The sequence below is a fragment of the Ascaphus truei genome, chromosome 17 (assembly GCF_040206685.1).
Source record: "Ascaphus truei isolate aAscTru1 chromosome 17, aAscTru1.hap1, whole genome shotgun sequence".
Lineage (NCBI taxonomy): Eukaryota > Metazoa > Chordata > Amphibia > Anura > Ascaphidae > Ascaphus > Ascaphus truei.
Window position 1 is genome coordinate 32,118,135 of NC_134499.1, and position 27,939 is coordinate 32,146,073.

Sequence of the window (27,939 nt, forward strand, 5' to 3'; positions counted from 1 at the left end):
AAAACCGTCAGGAATTCTCTCCTTCATTTGGTGCAAACAATAAAACAATGAGTTACAATAAGCATTGTCTTTCCGTTAATACGTCCCACCCATCAGGAAACGAGACAACTCCTGGGGCAGCTATGAGAGGAGACGGATATCTCAGGTTAGCAAAATCACCTCAAGGTCATCAAAAGAGGGCTCTTGCGTGGATCTTACAGCAGGAACACGTGACATAATAATAGGAGACACAATGGGAATAAGTGCTAAAGACATAAAAGTAACACCAGGAGAAGGAGTTCCTGCCCTGAAGAGCTTACAATCTAAGTGGTGCATAGGGATAACTTACAGAGACCGTAGCAGGGTGTTCTGGTAAGTGCGTCTGCAAGGGGACAAGGTCAATGCATATGCGGTCTACAGTTCTAGCAAGGTAGCTACCTTAAAGGTGGATAGAGAGGGTGCTAGTCGGATATTGAGGGGACGGGCATTCCAGAGGTGCGGGGCGGCCTGTGAGAAAGGGTTAAGGCGGGAGAGGGCTTTAGATACAAAAGGGGGTAGAAAGAAGACATCCTTGAGCAAGAGGCGGACAGGTGTATAGCGAGAAATTAGGGCTGAGATGTAAGGAGGAGCAGAGGAGTGTATAGTCTTAAAAGTGAGGAGGAGAATTTTGTTAAGTACTACGAGATTTAATAGGAAATCCGGAGAGTGATTTCAGCAGGGGAGACGCCGAGAGAGATTTAAGAGAGTAAAGTGATTCTGGCAGCAGCGTTTAGGATAGATTGTACGGGAGACAGGTGAGAGGCAGGAAGGCCGGACAGCAGGAGGTTACAGTAATCGAGACGGGAGAGAATGAGGGCCTGAGTCAGAGCTTTAGCAGTAGAGCTACATAGGAGAGGGTGTATCTTTGTAATGTTATAAAGAAATAAAACAGGTTTCAGCTACATTGTGAATGTGAGAGGAGACTGTGAGGGAGGAGTTGAGTGTGACCCCCAGGCAGCGTGCTTGGGCTACTGCGTGTATGATAGTTCTACCAACTGTAATGTAGAAGGGGGCAGTAGGGCCAGGCTTGGGAGGAAGTATGAGGAGCTCCGTCTTAGACATGTTAAGTTTGAGTCGGCAGTGGGCCATCCAGGATGATATCGCGGAGAGGCATTCAGAGACTTTGGGTTGGGCAGGTGTAAGGTCAAGATTTTTCAAGAGAATGGGAATCGATAGATTAAGAGGTCAACAAAACTATAAAATAACGAAATCGGAGGAAATAAAAGAGCAGTGGGTGCAAGGAGCAGCATCCCAGCAGCAGATCTGAAAAGAAACACTAGGCATGGGTTGAACCAACTACTCATTTTGGTTCAGTATATTTGGGGCAGTGCAGAAGTAGTAACATGTTGCCAGCGTCTCAGGCATCGGCTGCTGAACGATCCAGAAAGTGGTTTTAATTACCTGACACAGACTTGTTTAAAGATAACAATTCTCTAATCCTGTCAGTCATCCATGGGATTAAGGCACGGGGCAGTTGTGTTTGTGAGAGACAATTAGCCGCCTCCAGTCCCTGCTCTGTGGATATAGTGCACACTTGTGCCTGAGCTCCTGTTCTCTCTTGGGTAGGTGAGTGGGGTTTTGTTGGGCTTCGGTGAGCACCACCACTACTTTTTATCCGCAAGCCCACAATTCACTGCTCTTAAACAGGATTTCTAAAGCCCTCTGCTCAACGTTTTACAGGAGGCGCGGTAAGGATAATGTCTATCAATTGGGAGAAAAGAGTGAAGTCTCCCTAAGAGCTTACAGTCTAGCAGGGAAGGACGTCTCTGTAGATTTAAAGAGGGGTTCCTATCACCCCCCATCTCACAGCTCGTTAAAGGGATAATCGGAGCGAACATGTATTCTATATTTGTCATTTATTTCTGCACACGCTTGTCACTTCTCACACTCAATATGCAGCTTCGGAAACATGAGAAGTAAAAGAATAAACATTTAAAATACTTAATATTCCAATTCCAGGGAGAAGGAGCGGCTCAGTGAGTGACCTTGGGCAAGTCACTTTATCTCCCTGTGTCTCAGGCACCAAAAAATAGATTGTTAGCTCCACGGGGCAGGGACCTGTGCCTGCAAAATGTCTCTGTAAAGTGCTGCGTACAATTAGCAGCGCTATAAAAGAACATGCTATTATTATATTCCAAAATGTGGGTAACCGGTGCATCAGAATATATATGCAGTCCCAATACTGAATAATAATTCTTCTGTTGGGAACACTCCAATATGATGGTGATGGTGTATCACCTTGATAAAGGGCACACGGCCCGAAACGCGTAGGTGAGTGTTTTCTGGGTGATCCAGGGGTGATGTTTGATCCCTTCATTTAATAAAAGGATTTTTTTGCTACCAATAGCCTCCTCCACCATTTGTAAGCAGTGCACTGCCTTTGTTCCCCCTTTTTACAATAATATTCCAATTACAATATTTTAAAGGCACCCGGGCAGCATGTGACACCCCTCTGCTATTAGTGCACACTTTGGCCCTAGGGGGGAACTTTCTATTTAAGCATAAGATACGTGTGATTGTTGGATGAGTAGAGTTCAATGTAGTAGATGCAGGATGCAGGTGATGCTTAGTACTGCTCTGGCACAGACAGGTACTGGGGAGGGGAGAGTCGGGGAAACGCTGGGTTGATAGATGCCAATCTGGCTGATAAGGATGTAGGATGTCATCAACCTTGCTCTCTGTCATTGAATATAGGAGGAGTTATAGGGAGCAGTTATTTGGGGTAATAGGAGGAGTTATACGGAGGAATTATTCGGGGAAATAGGAGGAGTTATAGGGAGAGGTTATATCGGATAATAGGAGGAGTTATAGGGAGGGGTTATATGGGGTAACACAAGGAGTTATAGGGAGGGGTTATATGGGATAATACGAGGAGTTATAGGGAGAGGTTATATGGGATAATAGGAGGAGTTATAGGGAGGGGTTATATGGGGTAACACAAGGAGTTATAGGATGGGGCAATAGGAGGCGTTATAGGGAGAGGTTATATGGAGCATTAGGAGGAGTTACAGGAAGTGGTTATATGGGGGGAATAGGAGGAGTTATAGGGAGCGGTTCTATAGAGCTATAGGAGGAGATGTAGAGGTGGGTTATATGGTGCAATAGGTGGAGGTATAGGGAGCGATTATATGGAGCAATAGGAGAAGCTGTAGAGACGGTTTATATGGGCAATAAGAGATATGGGTTATATGGGGCAATAGGAGGAGTTATAGAGAGGGGTTACATGGGGCAATAGGAGTTATAATGAGCAGATATAAGGAGCAGTAGGAGGAGCTACTTGCTAAGATGAGAGATGGATCAGTTTAGCATCTTTTGGTAAAATGGATTTACATTTTGTGTGCATGAATTAGACAATCAGAGATCATGAACTTCGTCTCCTTGGGAATGTGGTGAAGCGCATGCAACTTCAAAGCGCGTTTGTTACCTTTCGTATCAGACACAAACCATGAAATATGAAATAACCTGCAGGGCAACTGAGAGGTAACACAGCCGGCCTGATACACAGCTGTGGTCGGAGGATCAGGGGCTGATCTATGTCCCGTGATGAACGATGTGTTTGCAGGAGCTGCCCCAATCATAACGCACAGCAGCTTCTCTCATATCTCGCTGGCATATTTCCAGGGGCTATAACTCCAATGGATTTGTAGGCAAGAGAGAACATGATGAATTGGGGGAGTCCTGCGAAAGGACAAAGTGGCAGGTTTATTATTCCTAATTAGATCATTACTTGGCAACACTAAACACATAATGATCCAATGTTTTTCTTCCCATGTCACTGGTCTGTCTGGCAGATTCACCTTCAGTAAGAAATCACAAGTAAAAACAACATGTATTTTTGCATATCTCACACTGGGTCTGCAGAATTGTTCTTCTGTTTCAAACTTCAAACTCAAGATGCAGTCATTATTATAAGCAAAGGGTGGGGAGCTGTGCTGGTCCTGTCTTCCATGTAGTAACACAGGAGGGAGAGGGAGTAGGTGTTATGACACCTTTTATTGGACCAACACGTAGTTTATACCGTATGTTACAAGCTTTCCAACCTCTCGGAGTCCTTCATCGGGTAACCTTGACATATCAACTACTTGTTGATTCAATAAAAGGTATCGTACCAACTACTCCCTCTCCCTTTGTTACTTCACGATTATAAAGAATTTGAAATAAAAGTATATTATTGTTGCCCCGACTGTAGAATCCCCCTTTGGAATTATGATATACAGGCATACCCCGCTTTAACGTACGCAATGGGACCGGAGCATGTATGTAAAGCGAAAATGTACTTAAAGTGAAGCACTACCTTTTTCCCACTTATCGATGCATGTACTGTACTGCAATCGTCATATACCTGCATAACTGATGTAAATAACGCATTTGTAACCGGCTCTATAGTCTCCCCGCTTGCGCACAGCTTCGGTACAGGTAGGGAGCTGGTATTACTGTTCAGGACGTGCTGACAGGCGCATGCGTGAGCTGGCGTTTGCCTATTGGGCAATATGTCCTTAATCGCAAGTGTACTTAAAGTGAGTGTCCTTAAACGGGGGTATGCCTGTAATTAGGCGTTTTATGTTTCAGACTCAAATGCCTCTTAATCTCCTGCTCACTTTCAGGAATATAGAAAAATTCTCAACTGCGTGTTCCAAAGTTTAGCTCACGTTGCCCATTAAAAGAGACCACATAGCACAATACAATCTACAAATGTTGGAATAATTTTGTGACGTGTCCACACCGCACTGTATAATAAGAAACACTAAATGGTGTGTGACTACAAATAAGAATTAAAACCATGAAGGAAACCCCGCAGAATATTCTATATTTTACCATTGTTGTGCATTGGGTCTGAACCTTCAGGAAAATGGTGCAATATTATAATATGTATGAATAGTTCAGCGAGATGTTCCCGGTATCAGTGCACAGGTAAGGCCTCGCCCACAGTGTCTACTGCTGCGCTGGCTACGGCGTGCGCTGCAGGAACAAGATCCGCCCCTCAATGGGGCCGGCCCCAGTAGCTGCCTGCAAGCGCATGTAGCGAGCGATGCGCGACCAGATTTTCTGCCGACAAGATTTTTGTGGCGACGGAGCGCTGGCCAGGTCACGGCGGCGGTTCAGGCAATGAGGGCGAACCAGCCGCGTGACGTCATGGCCGCGTCCCCACCACGCCTTCCCGTCGGATCTCCTGCTCCTCACTGAAAGCTGAACCAGAGACAGCAGATCGCGGTTTTCACACGTGCGATGCGCCGCCAGCTCTCATACTGTAGCTCTGTAGAGGCTTATGGGCTTATCTCTTGGCAGTAAGAGCTGAAGGCAACTCTGCTACATGACTTACTGGCTGTGCTATGTCTTGTACAGGCTGGAGTGTGTCAGATAGGATAGGTGCCCAAGTTTAAAGCAGTCTGTGTACAACGAGAGTTAAGCGTTTATACCAGTCGGGCGTCCAGTGTTCTGCTAAGTAAAATAGTGAGTGACTAAGCTGTCAGCTTTGCCATGGAAAATGTGTGATGTTCATTGCAGCACGGATACAGCAGCTCTGAAACAATGTAGCATTGTCATGCTCTAGAACAGGGGTGCTCAACTCCAGTCCTCAAGGGCCCCCAATAGTCATTTTCATTGAGTCACCTGTGCTGAAGCAGGGATATCCTTAAAACCTGACCGGTTTGGTGGTATTCTAGAGCAGAAGTTGAGCACCTCTGTTCTAGAAGTAGGAGGGCTAAGGGGAACTAGTTTTAACAGTGCTGCCTTTGAAGTGGGAGAACCCTTCGGCATGTCCCTTTATGTCATGGTGCTTCCTGAACAGTCAAATAGATTGTTAGCTCTTCTGTACAGGGAGATTTTGTGGCTGTCAAAATCCGTGCACAGTGCTGCGTAGTGCCAGAGACGGGAAATAGCCCCAAATATTGCTGTGTACTAATTTATCTTGTTAGTGGAAAACAATTAGAGAATTTCACAAGGAACTTTAATGTGTGAGCACATTAGCGTCTCAGACAGGTCCGCCACCTTGCCCTTCCCCATTATATGTTAGCATACAGTGCTTCCACTGCAGCCAGGGATTCTGGGTAGTGACATGCAAATGAGCGCTCTTGGGAATTTTAAGAGATCTGAATGAATAAATGAAAGTACAAAGGCAACTTAATGTAAAAATTATGGTTCAACCTAATCAATGCCTGAGCCCCAGCAAAGCACTTTATCAGTATTACGGTATATACAAAGTTATATGTCGCAGGCCCCGCAGAAGGCAAAGACCAAATCCGGTGATTGATCATTGGTGCAATGACTGAGGCGCCTACGTATCACGGACATTCCGCCAACGCGGTCATGTGATCGCTTGTGTAGTAATCACAACTTGACCCCCTATATCAGGAATGGAAGAAGTCGTATTCCTGTTCCACCCGCGAGCGCCCTTCTATACGAGCAACAGGGGCCTGAAGTTTACAGATTGTCACAAGAGCCAATTAAAAGGTATTTAAACCATGACATAATGGCTGTCTCCTGTCACACAGCCCTACTCCTGTCACACAGCCCCACTCCTGTCACGCAGCCCCACTCCTGTCACGCAGCCCCACTCCTGTCACGCAGCCCCACTCCTGTCACGCAGCCCCACTCCTGTCACGCAGCCCCACTCCTGTCACACAGCCCCACTCCTGTCACACAGCCCCACTCCTGTCACGCAGCCCCACTCCTGTCACGCAGCCCCACTCCTGTCACGCAGCCCCACTCCTGTCACGCAGCCCCACTCCTGTCACACAGCCCCACTCCTGTCACACAGCCCCACTCCTGTCACACAGCCCCACTCCTGTCACACAGCCCCACTCCTGTCACACAGCCCCACTCCTGTCACACAGCCCCACTCCTGTCACACAGCCCCACTCCTGTCACACAGCCCCACTCCTATAGCTGGGAAATCCTGAGAATGACCAAACAGAAGCCCATACTTAGGTATAACACATTTAATATGTATAAAAAAAACTTCTGCTTTACACTCTTTCCTTATATGCACAATAAGTATTTAAATATATTTAAATATAACAAACTAAATGCACAGTTTTCTGTTCTCCGAGTCATTTCAAGCAAAGAGGCGTGTGATTCTGACAGAATTTGTTGACTCTTTGGTTCTCACCAACTAAATAGCAATTGTTAATGATTAATTACTAAGGACAGTAACCGTTTAATAAGTACAAAAATAATTCATTTGTCCCCAGGTCTTTGCTAATGCTCGCTCTCTCTCTCCTGGAAGATCCGACTCAATCAGTCGGTTTCTCACTAGTTGGACTCCTCTGTGGGTCTCCGGCAGTACGGGCAGCAGTTATGCTGCAGAACCAGCAGCTCGTAATCTTCTGTGTGAAACATCTGGAACAAGAGATGTTACATTGTGAAACACAGCAGGAACCCACAGAGGTCTCCCGAAATGCACAAGTCTGCACCCTTGGGAGATACAACAGACCTACAAAATCAATGACAATTACCTATGGCTGCTCCAATCAATCTGATAACACTCGATCAGACCTAACGTTTGTATAAATGCAACTGGCGCACATTGTAGACAGACACGGTATGTACAGAAAATATATACTTCAAACATGAAACGCACGATGAGGGCTCAGTCCTGTAAATTATTCCCATAGTGTCTCCCCCAGTGACCGCTGATAAACCTCTTCTAGCTCTGCTAAGCTCCTTCCCTTGTCAGGTTACCGAAGGTCAGTGGACACAGCATGTCAGTTACATGAAGCCGTTTAAACTTCACGAGAGGGGCCACATTCAGGAGCACATGGCTACACGGTCACTGCTACGTTGTCTTTGTGAATAAAGCAACGTGTTTGTATCACCTGAGAAAACCCCAATGTGTACCCCCCATTTTCGCCACACCCAACTCCAAAGGTTATTGTTCTGATAGTAATATAGTAACATGGGAGGTTACACTACAACATGCTGTTCCGGTCACCCCTGAAACCCAGCAGCAGGTCTTGCTGCACGTACCTGAAAACAGGAGGGGCACATAGTGATGGACACATCCGGGAGCAAGGAGCGGTAATACTGCCACTTCAGGGGCTGCGGCCAGCGCTTGATCAGGACGTCCCTCCTGCTCATTAGCTGCAGGACTGAGCGGGTGACAACCACGGGGACAAACTCAGAGCCTCCTTGCTACAAGAGGAACATTGCGTGTTATTAAAAAGAGAGGCTAATACATGCGTGTGTTATAAGCAGGGCAATGCATAGCTGTACCTTCTTCCAAACAAAGCGGACTGTAATAGTGTACACATTGCTTTGTTATACAAACCTATTCCCAGCTCTGTGTAATATACAATACAGGTCTCTGTCCTTCCGAGAGGATAATGTGGCAGCTTCACCAGAACAGCTGAACTGCCTCTTGCCCTGTTACAGAAGGGAAGTGTCCTCACCTCGAAACTTAACTTTGCAGTGAAGGGGTCGTCATCCAAGACCTCGTCACTCTCCTCCAGTCTTAAGGTCTGTGCGTCTAATGCCCTCTGATTAAGGGAATAACAGAAGACCCCCAAGCTCAGGGTAGCTTTAAACCACTTCATTCATGTGGATTTTGAGGGGAGATTTTTACATTTGTATTTCATCCCAATGGAGTCCTCCCATTGGCTTTGAGGTAACATGTGGGGTGCACAGGTAATAACACTGTATATCACAGAGGTGTAATAAACCCCAATGCAGCAGTCACTGCATCAGCTGTCTGACCAACTGCTTGCATAGGGACCGCAGACATCAGTGAACGTGCATGACCGGGGGTGCAGAAGGCTGGAAGATTTTGTTTCCTAGTAACCTTATTCCCAGTGAATAAGTACCTAACCCTCCCTACAGCCACAAGTATATATAGTATTGTCCAATATATATAGGGAACAAACAGAGGTGTTTTCAGTATCTTTATCAGCTACCTCCAGTCATGGAAAGATTTAAGGTACTAATGAGCTGGGTCACTGTGAGGTCAAGTCAGTGACTGACCACACGATGTACACACAGCCCCAGCGCCTAATTACAGAGGAGTCTGGGGAAAGTACTAAAAACCCTTTACAACTCGATCTAAATCAGGGGTGCGCAACTCCAGTCCTCAAGGGCCACCAACAGGTCAGGTTTTAAGGATATCCCAGCTTTAGCATCGGTGGCTTAATCAGAGGCTGAGTCTTTGACTGAACCACCTGTGCTGAAGCAGGGATATCCTGAAAACCTGACCTGTTGGTGGCGCTTGAGGACTGGAGTTGGCCACTCCTGATCTAAATTTTACTGGGGGGTTCCCTTGGCTGTCATGCTCCAGTAATAGCCCCCTCCCTGGTTGTCATTTTTCTCTCTCTCTCCCCTGCAGTAAGGATACCAGAAGTGGACATTTCCTGCCATTTGTCTTTCTTTACGTTACTTCTTGGGGCTTCCAGGTCTATCAGTGACACAGCCTCTTCATCGGAGATACCAGTTTCCAGGTAAAACTCCACCAGCGGCAGCACCTCTGCAATGGGAGGAGAGTGAGAGAAGGTGAGGTGGGCAGAGCAGGACAAGAGCAACGGGAGGGGAGGGACCCAAGGTGAGGTGGGCAGAGCAGGACAAGGAGGGAGAGACAGAAGGTGAGGTGGGCAGAGCAGGACAAGAGGGAGACACAAGGTGAGGTGGGCATAGCAGGACAAGAGGGAGAGACACAAGGTGAGGTGGGCAGAGCAGGATAAGAGGGAGAGACACAAGGTGAGGTGGGCAGAGCAGGACAAGAGCAACGGGAGGGTAGGGACCCAAGGTGAGGTGGGCAGAGCAGGACAAGGAGGGAGAGACACAAGGTGAGGTGGGCAGAGCAGGACAAGAGGGAGACACAAGGCGAGGTGGGCAGAGCAGGACAAGAGGAAGGGACACAAGGTGAGGTGGGCAGAGTAGGACAAGGAGGGAGAGACACATGGTGAGGTGGGCAGAGCTGGACAAGAGGGAGAGACAAATGGTGAGGTGGGCAGAACAGGACAAGAGGGAGAGACACAATGTGAGGTGGGCAGAACAGGACAAGAGGGAGAGACACAATGTGAGGTGGGCAGAACAGGACAAGAGGGAGAGACACAATGTGAGGTGGGCAGAACAGGACAAGAGGAAGAGACACAATGTGAGGTGGGCAGAGCAGGACAAGAGGGAGAGACACAAGGTGAGGTGGGCAGAGCAGGACAAGGAGGGAGAGACACAAGGTGAGGTGGGCAGAGCAGGACAAGGAGGGAGAGACACAAGGTGAGGTGGGCAGAGCAGGATAAAAGGGAGACACAAGGCGAGGTGGGCAGAGCAGGACAAGAGGAAGGGACACAAGGTGAGGTGGGCAGAGCAGGACAAGGAGGGAGAGACACAAGGTGAGGTGGGCAGAGCAGGACAAAAGGGAGAGACATAAGGTGAGGTGGGCAGAGCAGGACAAGTGCGAGAGACACAAGGTGAGGTGGGCAGAGCAGGACAAGAGAGAGAGACACAAGGTGAGGTGGGCAGAGCAGGACAAGGAGGGAGAGACACAAGGTGAGGTGGGCAGAGCAGGACAAGAGAGAGAGACACAAGGTGAGGTGGGCAGAGCAGGACAAGGAGGGAGAGACACAAGGTGAGGTGGGCAGAGCAGGACAAGAGAGAGAGACACAAGGTGAGGTGGGCAGAGCAGGACAAGGAGGGAAAGACACAAGGTGAGGTGGGCAGAGCAGGACAAGGAGGGAGAGACACGAGGTGAGGTGGGCAGAGCAGGACAAGGAGGGAGAGACACGAGGTGAGGTGGGCAGAGCAGGACAAGTGCGAGAGACACAAGGTGAGGTGGGCAGAGCAGGACAAGTGCGAGAGACACAAGGTGAGGTGGGCAGAGCAGGACCAGAAAAGTTATGTACAAGAAGTCAAATTCTTTATTTCAGTTTTTCTTGATACAGCAGAATTCCTGTATGTGGGATTCTAACGCTGCATAAACCTGGGAGCTGTTACAGACGGATCAAGCTCAACTATCATAAAAAAGGGGGGGATGGGAGAATTCCTGTGATATGAAACCAACTCCTGCCGTCTGTTTTTACTATAAAAAGTCAGGATAAAAAAAAGGGGGGCAGCGAAACCTTGAAATTACCCTGTTAATGTCCTAACGTCCTGCTGGGTAAACCCAAAATCAGCTTTTGAAAGTAATAGCTAATCTGTCTCCTAGCAACAGGTGGATTTCAGTGCTGCTGAGATCACCAAGGATGGGCATGTATTTCAGGCAGCGCGCAGACATGTGCGCTGCCTGGTAATTCTGCACTGGGATTTCACAGGTGTGTGATTCGGGTCTGCAAACCTTTTTATTCCCTCCACAGGAACACTCACTTTTCTGTTTTATACTTCTCGTTATCTTTTATAGGAGATATCTGGTAAAATATTTATTTAAATCTTAATCTTCTTATATCTGCTGAAAGTTTACGTTTTGGGGGATAATAGTGCTATTTTATTGCCGCCTGTAATGTGCAGGTTTCCAGGTCATGGGGAGCGCAGGTCAAAATAGGAAAATACAAAAGTGCAATAAGTCTGTAATACGGCAAGTTGTGGTCTGTAATATAGTGAGCTGTGGTCTGTAAATCCACCGGGGATATACTCACATATTCCCCATTATTTTTAGCATGTCCCAAATCAGTGGCAATGATGTATGGTGATAGACTCTGGTTGATCTTGTATATGAAGAACCTTTATAAACTAAGAGGTAGAGGACCCAGACTAATAATAGCGTGTCTCTGTTTTGATCAGCGGTGATGACAGCAGCGCTGTGTGAGCTGAGAGAGGATGTCGATCCTGCGCTGCTGTCCTCACCGCTGATCAAAACAGAGACACGCGGAGTACACAGTGCAGAGAAGCTGAGCGCGCCGGACGATCCTGCTGCCCTGTGTGGCTACCTGCTGCCCTGTGTGGCTACCTGCTGCCCTGTGTGCTTTTTACTTGTTTATATTGATAAAACGTATTAGTCTGCACTATTGGGTCATACGTATACACACCTGTGGGTGAGTTCTTTTCACTACACTTGTAGTTCACTTTTATGCTAATTAGGGGTTTAACCCATTCACTAATTAGTTACTCATTGAACACAAATTATTTAAAACTGCACTTATTAGACCTACGAGCGGTTGATAACACGTTGTTTTCCTGCCTGTAATGTGTATAAGACCATTTCTACACCGAAATATAAACTAAATCAGGCCAGTGAATTTTCTTAAGGGCAGTCTGCTTATGTGTCTCTCGGGCTTTAAAGAGAGGAAACTTGAGACTCAAAAGGGACAAATATCTGCACACAGAGAGACTGCGTAATATCCCCAGCTTAAATAATGATACCCTTCAACAACACGCTTACATCTATTTCCTAACAGGACACTGATCCCTCTTATGTGCAGATTAGCAGAGCTTTAGCCATTTCCTGATGTGCTGTAATTACTGCTCCCACAGAACCTTGTATGATCTCGCCAGTCTGTGGCTCCTCTCACACACAAGGGTCCCACATTCTCTGAATCTCAGGGAGACTTTCACATTCCGTCTCCCAGGCTCCACATGCAGCATGAGAGGGGCACAGGGTGCAGAGACGGGGACAGAGAAAGGACAGCCACTGTGACAACAATTACTGCGCGCAGAGACAGAGAGCAGAGACACACCGGAGACGTGGGGCACACGTTTACCTCCCTCAGTACTGCGGCCTGATATATTCCCAGGGGGAAATGTCCTTGCTATAGCAAACACTTCATATTGTCAGTTCTTCCTCTGCTGCACTTCTCTCCAGCAATAATTAAATGGAGGCGTGAAATCTCCTTCTCTTACAGGTTTGCTGCTATAGTATTATGATGGTGACGAGGTTTTGTCTTATTCCCATAACTCTGTTTAACCCCCAGTGCTAGTCATTTAGGACATTCCCGCTTTGCACCCACAGCAGCAAAGCGCTGACAATGAGAACCAAGCGTTAACTGATCTCCTGAACCAAAACAATGAAAAGGAAACCCCGCTGCGGAGGAGAATGAGACCCCAGTGCTCCCAAAACTGGGTGTCCACGCGCTCCACTCACCGTAGGAGGAGGCCGAGAAGACAAAGGGCTGCCTGCAGTTGATGCACACGTTCCCCAGGTTGTTTAGGAATGGGTTGTTAGTGGAACATCTGTAACACATGGGGACCAGCTCCTGCAAGGTGGGGGGGAAGGGGAAAGAGGGGTGATGTATGTATATCTTTATCTATATAGCGCCATCCAGGTACATAGCGTTTCACTACAGTAATACACGTGACATCATAATATAACACATCATGGGAATAAGCGCTTCAGACATAAGTAACATTAGGAGTCCCTGCCCCGAAGAGCTTACAATTTAAGTGGTAAGAACGAACAGAGACAGTAGGCGGGTGTTCTGGTAAGTGCGTCTGCAAGGGTTAAAGGTCGATGTGTGAGGTGTACAGGGGTAGAGAAGGTGACACACACACACACACACACGTGAAGCAGGATAACTCTTCAGTAGCACAGAAAACACGAATCCTTTCCCCGGAACACGGACGTCCGACATGTTTTTATTTCCTCATTCTGTCGCTGTAGGTCTCACACCATCGGTCCGTGCTCTCCGCTGGCCTCGCCTTCTCCCGCTCATGTGGTTTTAGGTCTGGCGCATCGGATCAGATCTCCTTATATTGTACACGATTGTATTACATTCCTTGTTCCCAATAAGCCTGTTGTTGGTTTCACGCTGCGCACGGTCGCCGTTCATTCATCGCTTTCCACCTCCTGCTTCCGAGTGTAGCGTGAATGTTCTTACCATCATGGGACGCCCTGCTACGGGACTAAAAACAGCCCCGAGTAACAGGTCCTGCCCACCGTCACATCTGCAGGACTAGAGGGGGCAACATCCGATAGTAACCAAACTCCTAAAGTGATTTTCTTCCATGAAATCAGCTTAAAATCAGTAGATTTTAGAGTCGATTCCTTCACTGTTCAGACGTTTGCAGCACTATGTGTCGCTGTCATTCTGGGCCTGGAGAAGCAGTTACAGCGTATCGTCTCCTCCTGGACCCCCTACGCAGCCTGAAACATCGGAGTGGATGTATTTCATTGGCAGCTGCTGCTTTAGTGACTGGTGTACGTCCCGCAGCACGTTATTAAACACACACACACAACGACGATCACAGGATACATCGAACACGTCTGCAGCTTGTAACAAGAAAGGGGCGCCGGGCTTCTTGCTTTGAAAGTAACTTTACTACAAGCTGCTCGCTGCTCTGCCAATATCGCCGCGTTTTATATGACCTGAGAAAATCGCGTGTGTGCGCGTTTCTGGCAGGCGGGAACGCTGAATGGGAACAGATGTGTACTGCAGGGGGCTTAACGCTTTCACTGCTGGAGGCCTGCACAGCATGTTCACAAAGTATTTACTGTAAGTACGCCATGCTGCCGCCGACTTATTCTGCTGGTCATTGCAGTGGTGAAAAGGTTTCTCTGACCATTAAACAGGAGGTGCTCAACTCCAGGGGTCCTCAAGACCCCCCCCCCCCCCCCCCAACAGGTCAGGTTTTCAGGATATCCCTGCTTTAGCACAGGTGGCTCAATGACTATTTGAGTCACCTGTGCTGAAGCAGGGATATCCTGAAAACCTGACCTGTTGAGGGAGGGGGGGGGGGGGGTCTTGAGGACTGGAGTTGAGAACCCCTGCATTAAACACTACTGAGTATGACGGCACACTTCCAACCATCTACTGCTACTTTTACTTTAGTAACAGATACCGGGAAAGATGATTACATTGGCGCTGCTGTGCCCCTTCTTTCCTTTGATGCACTGCAGCTCCTGAATACCAAGCAGGGTTACAAATGTGCTGGAGAGCAGCAGGGGAAGGCAGCACACTAATTGTGCCAATTGCATAACTGGCAAGGCCCTGCGTTCTATGACTGTTACTGCGAAGAGAAGACATGCTGAGCTGGATTCAAAACGGAAGAACAAACCCAGCCTTCCACCCGGGCACGTGGGAGGTGTGAACTTGCCTCGCTGTCGTGGAAGGGTTTGGATCGGATGGTGATGGCGCCCAGCTCACTCGACTCCTGGAACCGGCTCGGGATCCGCAGGCCCTGCAGCCTCTCGTACACATGGCGGGCGAGTTTGTACGCTCCCAGGGCCTTGCTCTGCTTCGCCAGTGTGTACAGCGTGTTCCTGGCGGCAACTGTTAAGGGAGGTACCAGCGCTGCCAGGGGCACACAGGGCTTGTGACCCAAAATCATGAGGCAGAGTGAGACCCCTACCTGTGTCACACATAAACAGCAGGATTTTTAACCTATTGAATGCCACGGCAGTCAGTAGCGTACACTGGCACATATCTAACGCTGTATTCACTCTCCCACACGTTACCCCGCCCTCCTAATTTCACTCTGTAGTTGCGCCTCTGCTTCCAATACCAAAGAGTGCAGGAAAAAGATACACTTTGGAGATCCCCAGAGGGCTTTTCTTGGTCAGACTGTGAAGAAGAAATCTAGAGATGTTGAACAACGTTTCTGGCAGGTGAGAGCTGAACGGTTCATCCTGAAATTACAGAAACAAAACAATCTAGAAGACGCTGCAGTAGTTGGGGTAAGGGGTTAATAGCAGCAAAAGGCCTAATAAAGCCGAGCGTATTGTGATATCAGGAGCCCTGCTATTGGTTGCGGATGATTATAACGTAAGATCATAACGAGCCGGCTATCTGTTCGCTGACAGTTCCACTATCCTGTGTCTCTCTGCTTTCTATACCGTAATAAGTGACTCAACTGTGTATCTTTGGATGGAGTGGTACACGTGATAAAGTTCTGCCAGATGCTGGAAGTGGTGAAAGGTCTGTAACATGGCATCCTTCTTCTGTTCATTACCTGCAGGAAGGGGGGGGGGGCGGGGAGAGATGGTGTCATTAGCGCATTACGTGAAACACTTTGCTGTAACCAGCAAAGGAGGTCACATGTTCTCATTTCCTAATCTGTTCTACTAAAAACTGTCGCATCAAGCAAAGTAAAAACAAAGTGTGTGTGTGTGCGTGTGTGTGCGTGTGTGTGTATGTATATAATATATATATATATATTATTTTTTTTATTTATAAAACGACCACAGCTGAACTTCGACTGAGCCACTGATTGAGCCACCTGTGCTGAAGCAGGGATATCCTGAACCCTGACCTGTTGGTGGTCCTTGAGGACTGGAGTTGGCTAGCCCTGGTCTATGGGGACAAATGAAGTCACCATCCCAAATCGTCACCTGCTTATTGAATGTCTCAAACAGACAGTGACGTTTGCCCACCTCCCTCGCTCACCTTGCGCGATATCGAGGCACTGCATGGACAGCATCCAGTAATAGTAGGCGGCATCGTTAAACCTGCTCTCCACCACGGCGTTGTGGGTGAGTTGCTCCAGCACCTTCACGGCCTCATCCTGCCGGCCGGCTTTGTGAAACGCTGCCACGAGACAGGGAGCATGAGAGGGCAGCGTCAGAGAAAGCTACGGACACGGAGCGGGTTCGTACATCGACCTGAGGACACTCATTTTATTACAGGGGATATTTATTTTGACCCGACATGAGCTTGTCGACAGCAGAGATCACTTCTGCATGTGTGAATAGCATTTTGCAGCCAGGAAAGATAATTTACAACAATGATAGAGAACTTGGGAAGCCACGCATGCAAAAAAACATTCCCCATGCTGGTTACATGCTAGTAACATGCCAGTTAAACACACAGCAGTCTGTTGTTAATGATGTGCTGCAGAAGTTAAAGCAGTGATCTATACAAAAACACAACTAAAACATAATATAATACAATGTGTCGCTTTTATTTAAGGACTGAAAATTAATTCCTCTTGTAAAGTTACATAGTTGCATAGTAGATGAGGTTGAAAAAAGACTTACAGTACGTCCATCAAGTTCATCCTATGCTAAATTTAGACGACAGATAATTTATCCTATATTTGTACTTACAGTACAGGCGGTCCTCGCGTATCCGCTGGAATCCGGCCCGCAAGCCGCCGTTGGATAACGAACTGTTGGATTGCGGATCCATGTCAGGCCGCGGCGGCGAGTGTCGATACGCGGTTTCTGACGCTGGATAATGCGGCCAGTAGACTGCATTATGCGGCGTCGGGTAAGCCGCTCGACGGAAAACGGACTGTCAGATACCGAGGGCCACCTGTATATTGTTCCAGAGGAAGGCTAACAAAAACCCCAGTGACATATCATCTAATGATGTCTCCTAAGGGGAAAATAAATTCCTTCCGGACTCAAATATTGGCAATCAGATTTCTCCCTGGATCAACGTCCTTCCCATGTTTATTTATTTGATATGTCCCTAATATGTTTCCTTTCCCGTTTCTGTGTCACACTACCACAATGTAAAGGGGGGTTAAGGCTGCACACCACAATATATAAACAAATACATACAGTTTACCGGTGCTGCTGGTTCAAGGAAGTACCTGCCAGGAATTTCCAAAGTACACTGAGGAAAAAAGAGAGATCCAGCGCTACACGGATTTCAAGATAATGAAATGGCACAATAAATTCATTATCTTGAAATCCGTGTAGCGCTGGATCTCTCTTTTTTCCTCACACTACCACAAAGCAGTCCGGCTGTGCCAGCACAAACACAACAATACGTTTGTCTGCTACCAGGTGGGTTAAAGGTGCCGATTTCAATCCTTTCTTTCACGTAACTGTACTGTGAGGTCACGTATACACAGAGCTATCCGTGGGGAACACATCAGGTGAGACAGGACACTGCACTCACCTTTCTGTGCCTCTTCAAACCGGTCATGCTCTGCCAGCCACTGAGCGTATGGAACGTACACCTCGTCTTTAAACTCTGCGTGCTTCTCTACCATGGCAAAGGCCTGAACAGGGAGAACACCACTGAGCAGCTATATGGGTTATATGTCCTTTCATGTACAAAAGGCAATGAAATGACCTCATTGCTATTGGTTGTGGTCACACACAACGTTAAGAGCTCGGGCAGAGGGTGCATGTAGGAACCAAAATAATGCTATCCGTGTTACTAGTGGCAGCCACGAGTCCGGCTTCACGGAAATATGTGTACGTAATCCAAATACAAAGTAGATAATAGTACAATATTATACTAATATGTTTAATAATACGCTATATTCTTAGATATAACAGGTATCTAACTTAACCCCTGGCCATGAAAAGTTGAAAGGGAATGGTTTCTCAAAGTCTGCTGGATGCAAACATTAGAAATCAGTGGGATATGTACAGTATCTGGGGTTTTTCAGCTGGGAAACTGCGGTGGATAACCCATAGTCCTGTTTCCTTAGGATACAGAGCCAGGACTGGACTCACGTGTGGGATGGCATGGGGTTAGGACAGGGGTGAGCAAACTCCAGTCCTCAGGGGCCACCAACATGTCAGGTTTCCATGCTTCAGCACAGGTGGCTCAATAAGTCCTTGCTTCAGCACTGATGGCTCAATCAGTGGCTCCGCCGATTGAGCCACCTGTGCTGGAGCATGGATATCCTTAAAACCTGACCAGCTGGTGGCCTTTGAGGACTGGAGTTGCCCACCCCTTGGGAGGTTAGGATGATTATAGCTGCATCATAATGACGAAGCCCTCGCACCTCTCTGCAGAGCCGCTCACCTCCTCCCAGTGCTGGGTTTCCACGTGCAGCTGGGCCAGGGCTCTGAGGTCTCCGATCTTCATGTAGGTCTCCGCTGCGTACCCGTGGTGCTGCAGCTTCTTGAAGTAGTGAGCGCACTTGGACAGAGGCTCCCTCTCCGCCTTGTCAAGCTTCCTCGCAATATCGATCAGCCTGCAATGTGAAGGATGCGGCGGTCATTCAGCACGGAAGCACTTGGGTTACCATTGGATAAAAGGTCTCTTATTGGTGGCAAATTTTCTGATGGTAAAATAAACTAAAAAAACTCTAATAAAAAAGGAGCAATTCATGGATTTTATTTATTACTAGCTGAGAGACCCGGCGTTGCCCGTGATTTACCCCCCTTCACAGCTGGCTGGCCCCCACGTTCACAACTCCGTTCCCCTTCACAACTCCACCCCCCCCCCCCTCTTCACAGCTCCGTCCCCCCCCTCCTTCACATCTGCGGTCTCCCCTCCCTGCACCCCACATCACTCTCCACCCTTCCTGGCCCCCACATCAGTGTCCCCCGCCTTGCACATCACATCACTCTCCGCCCCTTGCACCTCACATGACTCTCCCCCCCCCTTGCACCTCACATTACTTCCCCCCCCCCCTGCATCACCCCCGGCCCCACCACATCACCCCCCGGCCCCCACCACATCACCCCCCGGCCCCCACCACAGACTGTCACACACACACACACACACACACACACACACACACACACACACACACACACACACACAGGAGGTGCGCGCGGGTCACGATGACTTGGAGGGTGTGTGTGTGTGTGTGTGTGTGTGTGTGTGTGTGTGTGTGTGTGTGTGTGTGTGTGTGTGTCGTCACTCCGCCTCAGGCCAATGAGAGGTGCGGGGGGCGGGCGGCCCAAGGGACCAATGAGATTTCCCCTAGGGACACAGGAAGATGCAGACAGGCATACAGTGCTTTCACTAATATATAATAAGATTTGTATTTAATGCAGGATTGAAGCAGGGGTTCTCCGTAGCTGAATCTGTTAATTTAAGCTCCAGGGACCACCTTGTTCCCGAGATACAGACCTCCAAAGGGGTAGCCGGTATCCAAGCCCCCACATCACGCGGGCCAATAGGAAGCCGCACCGGATGACATCACGGCTTCCTATTGGCCAGCAGGGTGTGGGAGCTTTGAAAAGCGGCCATTACGTGCACCCTGCTAACCGAGTGGAGAGGCTAGCGGCACCCCCTACGGAGGTACGATATCTCGGGAAGCACGGGGTCCCCCGGAGCTGAAATTAATGGGGTTTAGCTCTGGAGACCACCTGCTTCAAATCCGCGTGTTTAATTTGCTTCTTTATATAACTGAATAACGGCCCACAAAATCCCATTCATACATCTCAGAATAGAACGGACCGCACATCTGTTTCCATAGCAAGTGATTTTCCCTCCTTCCTCATATTAAAAATCACATGAGAACTCAATGATCGGATAGATGCAGCTGTGCAGGCTGCTAGCAGTGTTACAAAGCTGAGTGCGTGAAACAGCGCACAGCCAAACGGCTTTCAGTGTAGAGAAAGGAATAAAAAATCCATGGCAAACTCCGTAATTGACAAAGTGCTTCGACATGAAACGCGTAGGTGCGTTCATGTAGTCCTTGTTTTAGGAAGCTTGCTATTAAATGACTGATCTGTTTATTACCGGAGTTTGCCATGGATTTTTTATTCCTTTCTCTACATTGAAAGTCGTTTGGCTGTGCGCTGTTTCACGCACTCAACTTTGGATCTCTACATATGACAGTCTACACGCCGTGGATGTAGTGGGTGTTCCTGTACAGCAACAGGTAATGGGTCATAGTGCCATGTCATTTTTTCTGTTTACACTGGACATTGCTCTGTTCATATCGATTAAGGACTGGGTGTACATTTGGGTGTTATTATTTGTGGTTATCAAGTGGATACCACTAGGCACACACACACCTTTCATTCTATCTCAGCTCGGATTATTGGATTTGAACGCCACACTACTATCTGGACAGTTATTGGATGTATTAATGAATCTTTAAGCCACACTTGATTATTTGAGCACTACAATACCCATTCTTGAATGCTAGCATTGTTACAATACAACATGCAAAGTATGCAAGGTCTTTGTTTTTAATCACTGAAACAGATACATTTCACTGATGAATGGAGAAGTCAAAAGACACAAAACCAAGGATTTTGAGGGATCACATGAAAGCGGTCACAGAAGTGTCACCTACTGAAGGGGTGCGCAAAGTTTTTTTGCTGCGGCCCCCATGTGTGCCGGTCCCAGCGCTCGAGCCCCCCCTCTCCAGTGACCCGTCAACACTGCGTCACGTCACATGAGCCAGCTGCGTCATGCAACGTGACCAGAAGCTGTCTGAATCCCTCCCTCTCTCCTCCCCCCTCCCTCCTCTTCCCCTTCTCTCTCCTCCCTCCCCCTTCTCTTCCCCTTCTCTCTCCTCCCTCCCTCCCCCTTCTCTTCCCCTTCTCTCTCCTCCCTCCCCCTTCTCTTCCCCTTCTCTCTCCTCCTTCCCTCCCCTCTCCCCCTTTCCCTCTCTCCTCTTCCTCTCTCTCTCTCTCCTCTTCCTCTCTCTCTCCTCCTCCTCTCTCTCTCCTCTTCCTCTCTCTCCTCTTCCTCTCCCCTCCCTCCCTCTCCCCTCCCTCCCTCTCCCCTCCCTCCCTCTCCCCTCCCTCTCCCCTCCCCCTCCCTCCCTCTCCCCTCCCTCCCTCTCTCCTCTAAATTCACCAATAAATCTATCAGGACATTTTTATGTGCAGAAAAAAACAAAAGCAGTACAAATCTGTCATACCCCGCAATAAAAGAGAGAATTCTACGATTTTGGATGGAGTCCTATGAGGTTGGTAGGGAAGTTATCTGGAAGCAGCTTATAAAGATCTACCCGTGTTCAGAAAATATATACTGGGAGATGCAATAATGTCGAAGCACTCAGCCATCCAACAACACACACTCAACCATTACATTATGTTCTATTAGATCAGGACTGGCCAACTCCAGAACCCAAGGGCCCCAAACAGGTCAGGTTTTAAGGATACCCATGCTTAGCACAGGTGGCTCAAATCAGTCCTTGCTTCAGCACAGATGGCTCAATCAGTGGCTCAGTCTTTGACTGAGCCACCTGTGCTGAAGCAGGGATATCCTGAAAACCTGACCTGTTGGTGGTCATTGAAGACTGGAGTTAGCCAGTCCTGTAATATATAGTAATTAGTGTTCTTTTCATAGGGCAACTCATTACACAGCAGGAATTTACTGAATATACATACAAAACTTTGGAAACGCCTGCAGGAACTTGGTACAGAACCAGAAGCGGTACAAAAAGAAAGGATCTACCCTCGGCAGGTCTCTCTGCAAGCGACTAACCACGTGCCATTTTGAATTCCTAGTACAGTGGGAAATAACTTGTAACATCTCGGTATAAATATACCATAGGAACTGGGAAAAGATGAGCAGCAGGAAACCATGACCCAGCTCTTCCCCGGCTGCTGCCGTGCGTGTAATTATTCCCCAGGTATGAGGCGAACCACACAAAAGGCTAAAGATAACTAGTGAGCGTCCGCAGCAGCTGGACATTGTCCTATTTGTTCCTTCCGAAACAATATAATGGCAACAAAAAATAATAAGGCATCCTTGTTGTGAAGCATTCGGAGCCCCGGTGCCTGCACACACCTCGTCTGGTGAGCTAATTAAAAAGGCCGGAAATCACGAGCACCTGAAAGTCGTTTATGGGCCTTAGTAAAACGAGGTCCGACCCCCGTACCCAGTCAGCAGGTGTTCCTGTCAGCACCATGTCCAGCCTCACTCTGCTCCCTCACAGGTGGGGAGGGTCTGGGCTCAGCCCTGGGGTCCCTGACATAACAGGCATGACGTTATCCCTGCCGGGTCTGCCATGTGGTGCCAATAACAATCTAGAACTGTTGCCTGGTGTTAACCCCGTTCTCTGCCAGTGGTAGTGTTATGATGCTGCGGGCCTCTTTGTTTTACTAATGATTTCAGTGGTTGGCATGCTGGAAGTGACACTTACATCTCAATCCAGCCATGGTCCCCGCTCAATTCGATGGCCTTCATGTGCTCTCCAGCTGACAGGTACATTTCGGCCGCTGCTCTCGGCTCCCGAATGTTTCGAGCCCAGTCCGCCTGCTTGGTGATCAGAATCTTGGTGTCCTTCGGGTCTCCGGATCCCAGGAAATCCTGAGGAAGCAGAGAAGGTGAAGTCAGCTCGACCTGTTCCCATCCCTGGGGAAGGATTCTTAGCAGATGAATGCACATTTAAAAAAAAAATTATATGTACTGTATGTATTTCTTTATTTATATAGCGCCATTCATGTACATAGCGCTTTACAGCAGTAATACATGTGACAAATCATATAAATAACAAATAACACATAAAGGGAAGAAGTGCTTTAGACATAAAAGTGACACTTAGGAAAAGGAGTCCCTGTCCTGAAGAGCTCACAATCTAATTGTTAAGTAGGAAGAACGTACAGAGACAGTAGGAAGGTGTTCTAGTAAGTGCGTCTTCAGGGGGTCATGGTCGATGTTTGAGGTGTAAAGTATCAGCCAAGGAGCTACTCATATGCTTCGATAAGGAGGTGGGTTTTAAGGTGGGTCTTAAAGGTGTAGAAAGAACGTGCTAGTTGGATATTGAGGGGAAGGACATTCCAGAGGTGTGAGGCAGTCAGTGAGAACGGTTTAAGGCGGGAGAGGGCTTTAGACACAAAAGGGGTAGAGAGAAAACATCCTTCAGCAGAACACAAGAGTCGGGATGGTGCGTAGCGAGAAATTAGGGCTGAGATGCATAAAAGTGTATTAGGAGTTCTGTGAGCAGAGGCAAATGTGGCAGGACAATGTCAGAGGAAAGGAACAGAAGAATCAGGGACAGAGACAGGGCATGACAGTTCCTGGGACAAGGGAACTGTAACAGGGAACAGGTATGGGATAGAGATGACATTCAGTGCGGTTATATGGCTGTTCTAGGGTCTATGGCAGTACCTTGGCATAGTCAAACATGCGCAGGTCTGTGTACATGTCCAGCGCCCGGCTCTCATGGCTGCCCTTCTTGTAGAGTTTGGCTGCGTCGTGGAACTTGCCCTGGTACGCATGCACATCCGCCAGGAACAGGTGATCATTGGCATCGCCTCGCTTCTTCCGCTCCTGTAGGGGAAAATCGGGCGCAAGAGAGGCGAGCGGAAGATGGAAGTGTTAGAGCCTACGTATGTGCAGTCACACACTACGCAGAGAGTTCATATCAACTGCTACATCAAGCAAACAGTCACTAATATCAATCTAATGACTAACTGAGGACCACCGAAACAGTCAGAGGCCTAAAACGCATCATATAGCAATGATCTGCAGACCCCTTTTGTACAGGAATGGGTTAACAGTACAAATCCTAGCCCCTTTGTACAATGTTCTGAGGTGGGGGCAGAATGTTTGGAAACAGGTGCTTCTAATACTGGATTGTAGGATTGAGTCTCATTCTCACACTTTGGCCCAGCAGGAAACTTGAGTGAAAGGAGCATTGTGAATCAGGCGCCGAACGGGCAGGGTGCTGAAATGTGCCAGACTGGACTTAATCAAACACTCAATGAGTGCGAATTCTGAGAGCGACACTGAATGGCAGGAGGGGCGATGCGCTGTAAATCTTACAGCTACGGGGAGCCCCGACTTCCTAAACGTGTCCCAATGTGTAGGCATGACAGATCAGCGCTGCACGCAGAGGTGTATTCAATGACTGATTGATAGTTGTCCCTGTTTATGGCTGGTGTGTTTGAGGTTACGTCAGGGTTCAGACCTGCGCTACAAGAGGGATTTACAAATGCTTGCAGGACAAAGTTAGGCCAGCTACTGGCAGGACAGGGGTTAGGGCACATACTGGCAGAACAGAGGTTAAGGGTAGCTACTGGCAGGACAGGGGTTAGGGCAGATACTGGCAGAACAGGGGCTAAGGGTAGCTACTGGCAGGACAGGGGTTAGGGCAGATACTGGCAGAACAGGGGCTAATGGTAGCTACTGGCAGGACAGTGGTTAGGGCAGATACTGGCAGAACAGGGGTTAAGGGTAGCTACTGGCAGGACAGGGGTTAGGGCACATACTGGCAGAACAGAGGTTAAGGGTAGCTACTGGCAGGACAGGGGTTAGGGCAGATACTGGCAGAACAGGGGCTAATGGTAGCTACTGGCAGGACAGGGGTTAGGGCACATACTGGCAGAACAGAGGTTAAGGGTAGCTACTGGCAGGACAGGGGTTAGGGCACATACTGGCAGAACAGAGGTTAAGGGTAGCTACTGGCAGGACAGGGGTTAGGGCAGATACTGGCAGAACAGGGGCTAATGGTAGCTACTGGCAGGACAGTGGTTAGGGCAGATACTGGCAGAACAGGGGTTAAGGGTAGCTACTGGCAGGACAGTGGTTAGGGCAGATACTGGCAGAACAGGGGTTAAGGGTAGCTACTGGCAGGACAGGGGTTAAGGGCAGCTACTGGCAGGACAGGGGTTAAGGGCAGATACTGGCAGGACGGGGGTTAAGGGCAGATACTGGCAGGACGGGGGTTATGGGCAGCTACCGGCAGGACGGGGGTTAAGGGCAGATACTGGCAGGACGGGGGTTAAGGGCAGATACTGGCAGGACGGGGGTTAAGGGCAGATACTGGCAGGATGGGGGTTATGGGCAGCTACTGGCAGGACGGGGGTTAAGGGCAGATACTGGCAGGACGGGGGTTAAGGGCAGCTACTGGCAGGACGGGGGTTAAGGGCAGATACTGGCAGGATGGGGGTTAAGGGCAGATACTGGCAGGACGGGGTTAAGGGCAGATACTGGCAGGACGGGGGTTAAGGGCAGATACTGGCAGGACGGGAGGAGGGGGGTTAAAGAACATTTATGCTGAATAGCAGCTAAAAAAAATGAATTTTTTAGACAAGTTGGGGAAAAAGGGTCAAAACTAATTTGAGACAGAGGAAATATAAATGTATAAAAGATAATAAAAAAGACGCAGTCTGGGCTGAATTTGCAACAACAGGCACAGGAAGGAAAGAACTGCACAAAGACCTGTTCCTCTCGCAGCCCCCCACCCCGCAGGCACGGGGGGGACCTTCCCATATACTGGATATTGTGTCTGGGTGATTGTGTAGACATAGTTATCGGGTGATCGGGAGTGTCTGTAAAAATCTCATTTTTACAGGCTTAAACTTTTTAACTCACAAATGTGGCCGGGCTAAGCGGAGACGTGTTACCTCTATGCTGTTAATCAGTTCCAGGTACCGGAGATCCCGCACACGTATGAATGCCTGTAAAATGATATCAATATGTGATCAGTACGGATGAGATCTCTTACCGTTAATAGGATGCTTTGCTTTTTTACAGGACATATTTTACATGTTCCTTTAACATCTGTTACCAGCGGTTATGTCTCTGTGCGTGCGTTATCAGTGGTTGTGTCTGTGTATCAATATGTTACAAGCAGTTTTCAGTGTGTTATAAGCCATTGGGTCTGTGTGTGTTGTCAATGGTTCTGCCTCTGTGTGCTAGTACTGGTTGTGCGTCTGTGTTACCAGCAGTTGTCCCTGTGTGTGGCAGCGTCTTACCAATGGTTGTGTCGGTGTGTTACTAGCAGTTCTTTCCCTGTGTGTGTGTGTGTGTGTGTGTGTCAGGGGTGTTTGTTTGCATCAGCGGTTTTACATTCCTGCCTCAGACAGGATGAACCTGTGAATTGCAGGATATGCCCGAGATCCTCAGCCTGGAAAATCTGTGACAAACAAACAAGCCGTGTCAGGTCAGACCGATCATCCTGCCACACGCGGAAAACAAAGTCATCACCTTCTTGGCCGTCTCAAAGTCCAGCCCTTCCAAGGCCTCCATGGCTAGCTCCTTCCAGTCCATGTCAGTGACCCCCAGGCAGGCTATTTGATAAGCTTCTCGGAACATCTTCCGCTCCAGATACTGATACATGGGAGCAGACTGCACAATGCAGGAGGCACAGCTTAGCAAAACAACATTGCATCCCAGCAGAACTGGGTGTAATACACAAGCAACCTAGACAAATTACATTTAGGGAATCACCCTGGAGGGAAGGAAAATGGCTATGCCAATATAGGACTGCTTTGTTGCAGGCTGTGATGCCTTTTAGTGGACCAACATTAAATACAAAATTAGTGCACAACGCAAAAACCCGTGAGGTTTTGAAAGCTCTGTACACTGTAAATTTCATCCATGGGAAATTCTCATGGTGGTCCGGTCGGTATAAAGTATCACCGCCTACGATAATACATTGCTACAGGACCAATACGCCACTAGAAATTGAACTATGCCAAAATGTGACTGAAACGTGGCCACTTTAATTCACAACGCTTTAGACACATGTACCTATGTACTCATTCCTTTTATCGAAGAACTTTAATTCCTCCACTGCGCCAAATATTCACGTGAGATGTGTGGGAGCACTACATTGTATATGGTTTGCAAAGCGATGGCACAGAACACAAGTTAACATAGCTTTAAAGAGGAAATTTAAGCGTGCAGTTTTTTTTATTTTTAACATAGGATTGAAGAAGGGGTCCCCGGAGCAGAAATGAATGGGGTTCAGCTCCGGGGACCACTGCTTCCCGAGATACTTACCTCTGTAGGGGGTGCCGGTAGCCGCTCCGCTAGCAGGGTTCACATAATGGCGGAGTTTCAAAGACCAATAGGAAGCAGAGACGTCATAAGGTGGTTCCCACTGGCCCATGTGATGTGGGAGCTTTAAACTTTGCCGAGACACCGGCACCCCCTTTGGAGGTCTGTATCTCAGGAAGCAGGGGGTCCCAGGAGCTGAAATGAATGGGGTTCAGCTCCGGAGACCTCCTGCTTCAAACCTATGTAAAAAAAATATATATACAGTATATATATATATATATATATATATATATATATATATATATATGTTTTAAAAGCTCGTGAATTGCTCCTTTAAGCAAATAGATAACACAACGTATTGCAGAGGGCCGCCTGCCTGCGATAGTGTTAATGGGACTTCAAACAATGTCTCATGTGGCGGCAGACACGCTAGGCAGTTACAATACCTGTGGCACGTCCACGGCAGACATGGAGTACACATGCAGGCAGAAGATCTTGGATCCGTTGTATCCCACCACAAAGCCCTGCAGCTTCTGCTGGTGCACGGGGAAGTTGCTGGCTTTGATGTTAAGGTATCCCCCTCCCGAAAAGCAGAGCATGTCCTCGCACTGCGTGTTCCACGCCACGCTGTTGGCATTGGGTTCCTAGGAGAGGCGGTACATAGGGTGTATGAGGGCAAAGAGTAGCGCTGGGACTACGGAACCAGCCTCTGAACATCCCAGCTGGAACCAGGTTCTGG

At 48.2% G+C, this 27,939-nt stretch overlaps 1 protein-coding gene across 2 annotated transcripts in view; it reads right to left on the reverse strand.

Moving 5' to 3' along the window:
* Nucleotides 1–6,941: 6,941 nt before the first annotated feature.
* Nucleotides 6,942–27,939, reverse strand: part of IFT122 (intraflagellar transport 122) — a 32,671-nt gene continuing 11,673 nt past the window's right edge. For both annotated transcript variants that reach the window (XM_075574656.1, XM_075574655.1), the window contains exons 14-29: nucleotides 27,647–27,844; nucleotides 26,406–26,546; nucleotides 25,823–25,876; nucleotides 23,583–23,744; nucleotides 22,615–22,781; nucleotides 18,576–18,747; nucleotides 17,715–17,817; nucleotides 16,254–16,394; nucleotides 15,722–15,819; nucleotides 15,396–15,496; nucleotides 14,965–15,130; nucleotides 13,016–13,127; nucleotides 9,341–9,469; nucleotides 8,406–8,482; nucleotides 7,984–8,148; nucleotides 6,942–7,356 (exon numbers count right to left, since the gene is read on the reverse strand). In XM_075574656.1, coding sequence (XP_075430771.1) covers nucleotides 7,270–7,356; nucleotides 7,984–8,148; nucleotides 8,406–8,482; nucleotides 9,341–9,469; nucleotides 13,016–13,127; nucleotides 14,965–15,130; nucleotides 15,396–15,496; nucleotides 15,722–15,819; nucleotides 16,254–16,394; nucleotides 17,715–17,817; nucleotides 18,576–18,747; nucleotides 22,615–22,781; nucleotides 23,583–23,744; nucleotides 25,823–25,876; nucleotides 26,406–26,546; nucleotides 27,647–27,844 — 2,073 coding nt within the window. In that variant the 3' untranslated portion in view covers nucleotides 6,942–7,269. The remainder of the gene's footprint in view (nucleotides 7,357–7,983; nucleotides 8,149–8,405; nucleotides 8,483–9,340; nucleotides 9,470–13,015; nucleotides 13,128–14,964; nucleotides 15,131–15,395; nucleotides 15,497–15,721; nucleotides 15,820–16,253; nucleotides 16,395–17,714; nucleotides 17,818–18,575; nucleotides 18,748–22,614; nucleotides 22,782–23,582; nucleotides 23,745–25,822; nucleotides 25,877–26,405; nucleotides 26,547–27,646; nucleotides 27,845–27,939) is intronic.